The sequence below is a fragment of the Trematomus bernacchii genome, unplaced genomic scaffold (genome assembly GCF_902827165.1).
Source record: "Trematomus bernacchii unplaced genomic scaffold, fTreBer1.1, whole genome shotgun sequence".
Lineage (NCBI taxonomy): Eukaryota > Metazoa > Chordata > Actinopteri > Perciformes > Nototheniidae > Trematomus > Trematomus bernacchii.
The window spans coordinates 10394425-10405751 of NW_022987973.1; the positions used below are offsets into that span (position 1 = coordinate 10394425).

Sequence of the window (11327 nt, forward strand, 5' to 3'; positions counted from 1 at the left end):
TTCTAGGAGGGAGACCATTAACAGAGACTTGAAGATCATGACTCTGGACCAGCGGCAGGCCTTTGGCTCGTGGTACAGCAAAGTTATGCCTGCCTCTTACATTATCAGAAGTCATCAGTCACTCATCAGGGACACCGGAAACCTGATTGCCTACCTGCCCTTCCACAACTTCCAACACCTCGCCTCTGCTCAGGTAACAGCCTCTGAGCCCTGACACCTGGCTGAGAAACCCGAGCAGCTGGCACTCCGTCAGCTGCTTTATCCTCGGGCAGAGCAGAGCTGTCACAAACTGCTCACAGGAAAGCAAAGACAGACTCTTCTTTCTCTGTCAATGCGTGTCATATGCTCCCAGCTAGTGTTCAATAAGTAAAGATAGGAACACATGAATTACCAATGACCCAAAGAAAAAGGGGTTACTGACCTTTCAGCACTCAACCATGAATTTCAAGGGTTTTAATGATATACAATATTACATTTCCACATTAAGATGTTTAGAACATTACTAAATATTGGTTCTATACGTTGTTCGAAGTGGAACAGCTGTATCATTTACTTAATGCTTTGTATTTTACAACCAACAGAGCAAAAAAGCTCATTTTTGGAAAATGTGAAATGATTCCTTTGAATGAATCATGGTTCTGTTCTGTATAGGTTTGAAGACATCTAAATAATCTTTTCTCTAATAATATTTCCTCACATTTCAAAAAGTTTTAAATTTCACATGTTCAGACACAGAGTTCTGTCATCGTGTTTCTCTGCAGCTGTTGGACGGGCTGGATGTGTTGCAGAGAAACTCCCTCACTTCTCTAAAGCAGGAGTTTATAGCTCACAAAGTCATCGGCACCTACAGGAATCTGACGGCTCAGGATTTTATCAGGTAAGGAATGACTGAAGGAAGGCACCTTCAACCTTTCTGTCCATGTCAACTGTTCTTAGACATAAACTCACCTGTTGTAACCTGGCAAAACACATTTACATGTAGTGTGATTAATTTCTTCAGGTTAATTTGACACTAGTTAGTATAAGTGTAAAGTAATAATCGGTCAAGTATGTTGCTTCCATAGTTAGATAAAGTTACATCAATATAACTTATAATAATAATATCATTAATGTAATTTACACTTAACGTGTATTCGTACATTTGAGTCGTGACTTTCTGTTAGTATGGTCAATTCTAACAAAATCTTATATGACTTTGTATATGTCAACTATTTAAAGTAGTCACTTATTTTTATATTAAGTGATCAAATTACTGCATAAAAGAAAAAAGAAAGTTTACTGTTTTGCACAATCTATAGTGGAATTTCACTACAGAAATTGTAGTGTTTTGAATTGAAGTGTAATTTAAAATATAAAAAAAGATATATATAAATCTAGAAACCCACGCAGAAACAACTTATGCATTTGTAAACTAGTGTACCAGTAATACGGCTCTGTCTCTAGCTTTTATCTTACAGATATACTATTGTCAGATTTGCTTTGGGCAACTATGAGTGAACAATTTGTATACAAGATGTGCACATTTATTCACAACTGCTCCCAGGTGTGTTGTCAATAAAACGTTGTTTCTCTTTTAGGCTTGGTAATCTGTCATGCATGGCAGACCCTGAGGACCTCCTTGTATACAAAGACACTGAGGCCTTCAGTGTCATCCGGGACATTGTGATGAACTGCACACGTGACAGTATAGGTCTGCCCAGCCATCTGGTAGGAACAGAGAAGTTACTTTGTGTTTTTTCTTTTTATATTTTAATATGTGTGTTTTCATTCAAAGGAGTATTCATATCATATCATTTCTGTCCGTGTGCTTGTTCTAAACCTAACTTTCAGATTTCCAGTGTGTTACTGAACAGCGCAGAACTAAAATTCCCCTCCCTGCTCAGTCCTGACCGCCTGGCAGAGCTCAGCCACCTCCTGCCCTCGCTGGGTGTGACCTTCCTGCAGGGCGTCACCCCCTCACAGCTGCTCTCTGCCCTCCCTGCCCTCAGCGCTGTTCCATTCAGCCCTGCTCAGGTAGGGGAGCATACTCAACCTGTAATGTAAAGAGGAAGATGCAGCAATCATCTTCTATCGCTCAATTTCTATTGCCATTTAACATACACAGTTTTCTTTTGTGTAAAAGGAATATCAGGGGTTTAGTGAGTTTCTTTCACTGCATCAGCCCCTATTTGTTGTACTTGGTTGGGTTTCCTGGCAGCTGGTGGGGGCTTGTAGGTTTGAGGAACAGCTGACAGGCAGTCGGTCTGCAGCAAACTGACCCCTGAAGCGAGACGGCTCATGAGACAAAAACCTAGGCTTAACTTCAACCTCAGCTATCAACTGAACTGGAGCCTTTTACTTTTACCTCTGCCTCACAGCTGCTTTTGCACGTCACAAGGTGTCCTTGGAGGATAAACCTCTTCGAACCTACAGATACATCATGAAGCAAACGTAAAGTTAAATTATTCTAGTTAATAGGGAATTAATGGGAAGGACAGTGTACAGAGCTCAAGTTATTACATACAAATCATCCGACATACTAAGGTACTAAAGTATTTTATTTGTATTCATTTGCTGTCATTCTGTATATTTTTCAGGCTTCCATAATTGTGGAGAAGTTGTCTTCAATGACAAGTGTGAGTTATTTTATAAACCCATCACAATGTGAGTTTAGTATAGAGATACTCTCTGTATTTCTGCACCCTGAGCCTAACACCGCCTCCCCTCCGCCCAGCTCACCGATCCCGGCCAGCTGCAGAAGCTCGGCTCGCTCATTGTGGGAATAAAGACAGAGACCTTCTTGACTCTTACGTCGGACAAGCTGCTGACTTCCCTCCCAGATATGGCCCAACACACACCAGGCCTCAGCCCGCCACAGGCTAATGCTATCTCCACAAAACTATGGGTACATCACACACTTAGATCCTTGACTTGAAGAAATGTATGGAAAAAATCTCACCTTTTCTCTCTATGGGTAGATTTCATATTTCTTTAAGTCTTTTGGAGTTGTGTGGGTATTTATCTGTATTATTGGACGGCTGAAACACTTGTCCTTGTGTTGTCTCACCTCTGTTGTCACCAGGGCTTCCCAGAAGTAGTGGGTTGGCAGGATGATGTGGAGCCGTTGCTCTATTGCACGCCCCTGCTCAGCGTCATGCCAAGGACTCGTCTGCTTGTGAACAACCTCACCACCGCATCCTCCAAACCCTGGAACACACAGCAGGTATCACACAGCCAATCTAGTGTTGTCGATTGTATTCAACCTGTTTGCTCTGTACCTCCTAATACATTCGCTCCCATCTCATGAGTCATCATCACAGTGGGCATGCAAAGAGGTTCATTCAAAGAGTTATATTTATTTGTCAAGTTGTTTTGTTTGGACAAATATCAGAGAAGCCTCAAAAGATACGAAGTCAGTTAGTTTTAAGCAATAAAATGAATGGTTTCAGAATATCCCAATATATTTCTAAACGTTTTCTTAACTGACCTCTGCTTTTCAGATTTTTGAATAATGTAAATTATGAGAAGTTATGTAACATTTGTGCAAACCATTTTTAGAAAGTGTAGATATAGTTATTAACAGAGAAAGTAATTCAATGCAATGTTTTGCCCCACGTTGGAATATAGGCTATCGAGAGTTTTGTCAGTTCCCAAAAGCTTGCTTGACATATAACCCGAGCCTGTGACTTAAACATTGTGATCTCTTCCTGCTTCCTCTGATTAAACATGCTTCCTCTGTGTGACATGATTAGGTGTATATGACAGTATCTTCATTAACTGCTTAATAATTGAGCGGAGAGGCAGACTCAAACACATCTTCACTGACACTATGAATGGACGTCCCTGTGAATACAAACAACTCAGACAAAAACTGTCTTCATATCAGATATCCATGATCCTTTAAACTGGGGAAGAAGCAGCCCAGAAAAAAACCTGTTGCAAAATAACGTTTTCTCCATTTTCTCCCCAGGCTAAAGCAATTTTTAAAGAGGTGCTTGATAGTAGACCAAACGTAATCAAACAAGATTTTCTGTAAGTAAAGTTCTGTGATAAATGTGTACATACTATTTTCTCTGTGCCAACTTCTAGTCTATATCCAAATTATAGATACTATTGGCAGCAAATTCTCTAATTCTCTCTGTCTTTTAACAGTGTATGTAACAAATACATTAAAAATATTGACACTAATCTCTATGTAATCAGGAGCCTGGGAACAGTGGGCCAGGGTGTGAGTTGTAAGGTCTTACAGGAACGTTTTCGAGCTGATTCCTCACCCTCTTCAGTGAGAAAAATCCTGACCTCCCTCAGACAGCAGCCTGGTGTTCTTCACACCTCCCTGGTAAACTTACCTGTTAGATTGATGCCACTCTATCTACCTATCTATAATAAATATGACGTAATTAAAATAAATAGCTTACTATAAATACAAGAGACATGATGTTCTTTCTCCTCTGTCCTTCATCTTCTGGACAGAAAAAGTGTGTGATCGAGGAGCTGTATCAGTTTGAGTTCTTCTCTGAGCTGCTCAAAGATCTCGGGGCTGAGATTGCCCTTTCCATGCCGTAAGTCAAAAGTTGACAATGATCACTGTACTTTTAATGTGCTAGCATAATTATCAGATACTTTAAAACATTATTGAGGGGAAAAGTTCATCTCATCATTAAGAATTATATGTCAAAAACCTATGTTGCAGGAGATATATGGAAAAGCCTTGTGCACATATCATGAGCTATTAAATATTAACACATATTGTAACGTTTACTTCAATAACATTAAAGGTAAAAGGCCACTTGCTCCATTTGGATATGAAATATATATTAGATGTTCAATTTTTTTACTGTAAAATAAAACAAATTTTTATCATTTTTATTTTACAGGGTTAGCACCATTAAGAAGTTTCCCACAGATATGATGGAGACTCTGAGGAAAATAATTGTCCAGGAACCTCATCACTTCCTCTTGCTCTCCAGAACAAAACAAGACCTGCTGGTGGACAAAATGGTGCAGAGGATGGTCAGTAGAGCCAAACCGTGTCGCTATACTGATTCCTTTTCTTTGAAAAAATATATATAACAAAGGCAAATAAACAAGAAGAAGATGGTAGATGTTCATATGTGAAGAGAGTGTCATATTTGCTTTGTGATCAGCGTTTTGTGGACCCTTTCTCTGCAGGGCATGTACACAGGGGTGTTCACTGAGGAGGAGTTTCGTTCACTGGGCATTATGGCTCCGTTTGTGGTGGATGAGGTGTTGATTCAGCTGGACCGCAGCTTCTTCATCGAGGACCTGGATTTCCTCCAAGGTCTCTGCTACAGCAACAGCAAGATGGACATTATGGCTCGTATCCTGCAAGAACCTGCTGCCTTCGGGTAACGATACCACCTATAACTGAAACTATATTAGTTGGAATTGGATTCTCTATGCTTTAATTCAACAGTGAACTTTTGAACCACATGGTAGCATAAACATGCCATTACATATCCTTGGCGCATTTCTGATGACTCCAAAGAAAACCATACATTCACTTGTAAAAATATGAAGTGTAATCAGAGTAAACACATAACCTAACTTCATAAGTTTAACAGTTTGTCTGCAGCTTTTGAATTTTCAGTGAATATTTAATTTGCTATAAGAAGCATAGAAGAGGATGGCTGTTTTTGTGAACATGGCTTTATGCATAATGATATTTTGCCATTATGAGAACTGAATGAATCAACAAACTTTCCAATGCATCTTAAGAAATCAGCCTCCTTATAATGCATGATGACTTTCCACTATAAAGTGTGTTTTTGGGATTCCTTAACTTATACAGTGAACTATGTACGTTAACAATTAAGGAGGAACATATGTAAATAATCAGAATTATATGGATTATGTTTTATATGACAAATGCTCTACCAGTTTTATGAAAAATTGTTCTTCTGTTTTCCCACAGCCCGGTCAACAACTGGAACCAGACAACACTCAGCCAGGTGGACCGGTTTCTATTCTTCCTGCCTGAAAACAAACTGCAGGAGATTTCCCTGGTGAGTTTACTGCAGGGTTTTCTATTTGTTTGGTATAACATCTGCATTACTCCTGAGGTTGACTGACAGTTTGCTCCTGAGATGAAGGAAATTGCAAAACTAGTTCCTGTTACGGATTTAGTCAACGTGCAGAAATCTAAAGTGAGGCTTAGTGATTGTTACTTAATCCATGGCGTGTAAGACCAACAAAGGCTGAAAACAAATCTCTCAGGTGTCGCTTCTCCCGTAAGTGTCAGGATCAGGTTGTGAAGTTCCCAGTTTCACGTAAACATTCATTGTTTGTCCGTAAGTGTTGATGTTTGTGTTCCCCCAGGCGGTGATGACTGTGGGCCGGATAGAGAAGCTGTTCATGAGCCAGCGTCAGTGGGAACGTGGGGATGTGGGGATCGACTGTTTCAACGAGAACGAGAGGAAGAGATTCTTTGAGAAGCAACAATTTGTTCTACAGTTTTTCCTGGGCTTTCTCAAAATAAATCCTGATTCACGTGAGCATCTCTTTGGTTCCTAACATCTCAGTCTAATAGTCAGTCAGCGAAGAAACAGTTTAACATTTTGGTCAATAATGCCTATTTCAGCTACTGAAACCAAGGCAGTAACAGGATAGCTTTTAACAAACAGACTGTCTTTGAAAAAAGAGTTTGACATTATGGCTTTTTCCTAGTGTTAGGCTGGACATTCGATATCACTCTGGTGTCTGTCTGTTGAAAAGTCTTAGCTTAGCTCAAGGACTTGAAACAGTGAGATTCAAAGCACCTTTAATGCTGACTTATTAAATTCCATATAACTGTTTTTAATCTGTTCAAATTCTGAAGTGTTAAAACACAGTAATAGTAACAAAAGTTATAACACTTTGAGCAGAACAAGCATTGTGAGGATGCACCATATTGAATGTCATACAATTCCCTAAATGTATGGCAAGCCAATTATTGTTCAAGAAAATTGTAGTGTTTTTTGGTTTGAATAAAGTATTGGAAATTCATACAATAAGTACAACAAAAGTTCATATTCTTTACTTTTTTTTCCATTTCATATGCTTTATATAGTTATGTGTTGTATGTCAATAGCATCTCCTGATCAGATATTTGTGTCTGTGTCTTAACCAGCGACTCCTATGGTTCCTACTTGTGAGATTCTGCATACAACATCTCCCTCTGTCTGGACCTCCAATAGTCTGACCAGCATGTCCCCATCGGCCTTCTCCAACTGCCTGGAGCTGATGGGTCAGGACACGTTTCTCGCATCCTACCAGCGCAGCCAGGTGCTCAAGAGAGTCAAACAGGTGAGATCTGAAGTATTCCTCAGTCGGTCTAAGAACCTCTCAGATCTGTTTGATATGAGACTGTTTCCCTTCCTCAGTCCAGATATGAACACTTAGTGTCTGTGCTGTCTTTACTGGGTGTGTGCAGATATACGGCCCGGTTTCATCCTTCTCCCAGTCTGTGATCTCTCAGCTTGGAGGAATAACGATAGAGCTGACACTGGAGGAGCTGAGCAGCCTCCGACTGACGGAGCGGACAAGCATCGCTGCTCTGGGGTCTGTCAGCGCCTGGAGCAACAGACAGGTAGCTGCTGCAGGTGTAAAAGTTAACAAGTCGTACTAAGTTCTGAACAAATTTGGTCAAAGTTGATACCAGTGTGTCCCTTTTTTATTATTTTTATATTATATTACGTTACAAATATTTATTTTCTGAGAGCATAGTGTGTAAAATGTACATTAATCTATTACAACTAAGAATCATTTAATGAGCCAATGTCAAATCATAGTGGACAACAAAGTTGAACCCATTTGATGGGTTTGTTTTATGTTTTATATTAATTCACCAGGATTAAACTCCAGGTGTACAGCAGTTTAGTGAGAAACCACACAAACTTTAATTTTAGACATGTTTGATATAAAAATAAATCTGTCATATAAGTAAATGAACAACTAATACATTCAGTATTTTGGTACTTGAATGTTGTTGAAGTGCCCACCACCAATTGTTATGCATGACAAGGAGGCAAAGAAATACAAAAAAAGTTGTTTCCTTTAGAAAGGTCTCAAAAAATGCTAAACAATATCTTCATTAAAGTTGGACTGCTGTATTAGACTGCATTATGCCGGACTGAACAACTGTGATGATTAAGTGTGTTTAATGTCATAATTCTTGTTTTTTTTATCCCAGCTTTCTGCACTGTTTACCACTGTGTTAAACTCCACCAAACAAAGTCCGAGCCAGCTTGACTCCAGCACACTGGTGGCTATGGGATACATTCTGTGTGGAGCTAAAACCACAGAGATGAATTCTTTCAACGCTGTTGAGTTCAGGTGAGCAGATATAAAACAGGCTCTTTTTGATGCCTTATTTTTGAGAATAACTCTGCAGCTGACATTATTCAGTAGTAGTAATTTCTCCTCCCTCATCCACTTCCCATGCTGTGTCTCCCCCGGGTGGCTGCAGTAAGGCGGTGCTCTGGCTGGGTCAGCTGAGGCTCTCCTGCTCTGAGGAGCAGCTGCTGGCTCTTGTTGGGCTACTCGCTCACAGTCTGGCCTTTGGACCCATGAGTGCGTGGGGAACTGATATCTTCATTGAGATAGGAGTTCTGGCAGGTATTATGCCTTCACTATAAGGATTTTACGCACAATATTTCAAAATGTGTCATGGTTCTTCTGTAACTAGTTGCATTGTGGACAGCTGTACTAAATACCATTATACAAGGAAAAATGTGTAAATTCTAAATTGTGTAAATTGGACATCTGTCTGAGTTTCTTTTTACTGGATCCCAATATTTTTGACACAGGCGACTTTTTTTTACAGCTGGTCTCCCAGACATGGCTATGTCAGCTTTGGCGAAAGAGCAAATAGAAGGAATGACACCTGCAGCTGTCACAATGATACCATCTGATAAGTTTGCTGTAAGTCGACATTTAATTTAAACAATATTCACAGCATAATTACATTTCATGGTGAATATATTCTAAAAGGTCCTATATTGTCTTGTTTTCTTTTTTTGTCTATTTGTCTGTTTTTCATTTCCAAAAGGTGGTGTTTCACCAGAGACAGATCGGCATGTTCTCCTATGAGCAAGCGTCTGCAGTGACTGAGGAGCAGCTCTCTGCTCTGTCCGACGTTCAGAGGACCGCTCTGGCTCTGGTGCTGACACCGTGGGAGGACAGGCCTGTAGACTTCAGAGGTAAACCACTAAAACCCAGACAACTCTTGTTTCACTGATGACAGTAAAGAAGGGTCTTTTTTTCTAAAGCTGAATTGTTGTTTTTTTTAGCTCCAAGCGAAGTTATGTCCCAATTCCATATTATTATTAATTATTAATCAAGATATATAAAGCTATATACTAATGTTCATAATATTGTATCTTTGAAGTTAGTATAACAGAGATGTACTTATGGTTGCACTGAATGTAAATCATATTAGATTTCCACTGACAGACATCACTCAAACTTTATTTAAATATTTCCAAAATAAACTTAGTCCAACAACAAAGAAAAGGAAAATGTATTTCCAAATATCTAATATTTAATTGTATTGTTTCGTTGTCTGAGGTCATCCTGGAGCTGTCTCACATCATCTACATTTTGTTGATTTAAATAGCTCCTAAATATAATATCCTCAATTTTGATTGTTCATGTGTGTATACAAAATCCTAGTTAGGAGTAGAAAGAAGTGTGGAATTGGGACAAAGTCAAACACAATTGGGGGATTTATAAGAGATTCAACTATCTCACAATTACATACAACTTACTGTTTGATAGACTAATAATAGTTTAGTATAATATACAATCAAAACAAATATCACCACGAGAGTAATAGCGAACAACATAAATGCTAATTGGCTCTTTTTGGAGGGGAAATTTCTTTCACAGTGTTTTTTGTTATGACATACAAAAGCAGAATACCCACACGTATCATTTATATTGCATGGCTCTATGATGGTATTGGTTTCACTGTGTTCCTGCAGGGAAGTCAGGGGCGCTGGCACTGGGCCACAGTCCTCTGTGTCTCTCTCTGGGACTGCTGATGCTGCTCATCGTCCTGCCCTGCCCCGCCCTCCTCTGCCCCGGCACATGACCCCACTCACCCCTGCTGGATCAGGAAACAACTCCTCACCCACATAACCAATATTCTCATTTATCTATGCAATACCTCGTTGAAATAAGCAGCACTTCAGGATTTCTATTGTGTAATGACAATGTTATTTGTTTTGTGCATCTTTCACTTATATTTACACATCAACATTCAGCACTGAAGGAACCAAAGTATGGTTTAATTAGAACAAAAAACAGTACATATTAATATATACATTATAAACAGCATATCTATCGACCAACACTGACCATTTTTTTCATTACACTTGGCTTATTTATTCATTTTATAAACCTCTATGCTCCACTTCAAAGTATCTTCTAATGTGATGCACTACCCAGAAAAACAACCGAGACACTTAAAATATTTAAATACACCTACAAAGTTATATATTTTTGTGAAATAATATATTATTTTTGTCAGAGTAAGAGTTGTTATGTTTGCTATATTTATATATCTATTGTGTGTTATGATAAGATAACAGGTATGTTCAAAGAGACTTGATTCTACTAGTTTCGGTGAACTTGTCAGTCTTACTTTGCTGTGAGTTTTGTATTGTTGTGCACACTTTCTGGTGTGATAAATACAGTCTTAAATTATGAACCAATCTGCCTCTGATTGACTCTTTTTATTTCTTAATACATTCATCAAAGTGGAATCAAACAAAGGGTAGAAAATATCTTCTCACAATTCTCAGTAATATCTCACATCCATCTACACTTTTGCTAAATAAAACTGGGAATATCTCTTTTATCCATCCTTTTCATTTTAAGTTTGTTCACTTCAGCAACTCTGGCCTGCAAGAGTCCAGATGTAAAAAGCTCTGGTTAAAATATTGTATTACTTTACACAGAAATCATTATCACACAAGCAAGTGTGTTTAGACCACTCATTTTAACTTCCCAGATCGACAGTTAAGGATGTAACCTGGTTTCATTTGCGCAGCCTCATTGCTGTGATATTTGAGTAGGACTGCTTAGCTTATCAGATAAAACTGAATGATCACTATCATCTGTAGTTAAACTTTGCAAGTAATATATAAATTATGTAAAATAATATACAAGTATATTTATTTTTACTTTTTTAATTAACATTACAAGATAGCAGGTTAAATAAAACAATTATGGACAATGTATTCAAATCATTAAGTCAACATTACGAGATAGTAGATCAAGTTCCTGACCTTTTTTACTAAAATTATGATTACAAATTTGACCTACTTACTAGCTAATTATTTTGT

General features: G+C 38.6%; 1 protein-coding gene across 1 annotated transcript; it reads left to right on the forward strand.

Moving 5' to 3' along the window:
- Positions 1 to 2578: 2578 nt before the first annotated feature.
- Positions 2579 to 10694, forward strand: strc1 (stereocilin 1). The gene is made up of 17 exons (XM_034116856.1): positions 2579 to 2615; positions 2714 to 2884; positions 3062 to 3202; positions 3950 to 4011; positions 4183 to 4318; positions 4453 to 4541; positions 4857 to 4992; positions 5152 to 5348; positions 5915 to 6005; positions 6319 to 6490; positions 7109 to 7284; positions 7412 to 7567; positions 8171 to 8313; positions 8447 to 8595; positions 8804 to 8901; positions 9029 to 9179; positions 9963 to 10694. Exons 1-17 carry the CDS (start codon positions 2607 to 2609, stop codon positions 10070 to 10072), a joined length of 2187 nt encoding a protein of 728 aa, XP_033972747.1. The 5' UTR covers positions 2579 to 2606; the 3' UTR covers positions 10073 to 10694.
- Positions 10695 to 11327: the final 633 nt, after the last annotated feature.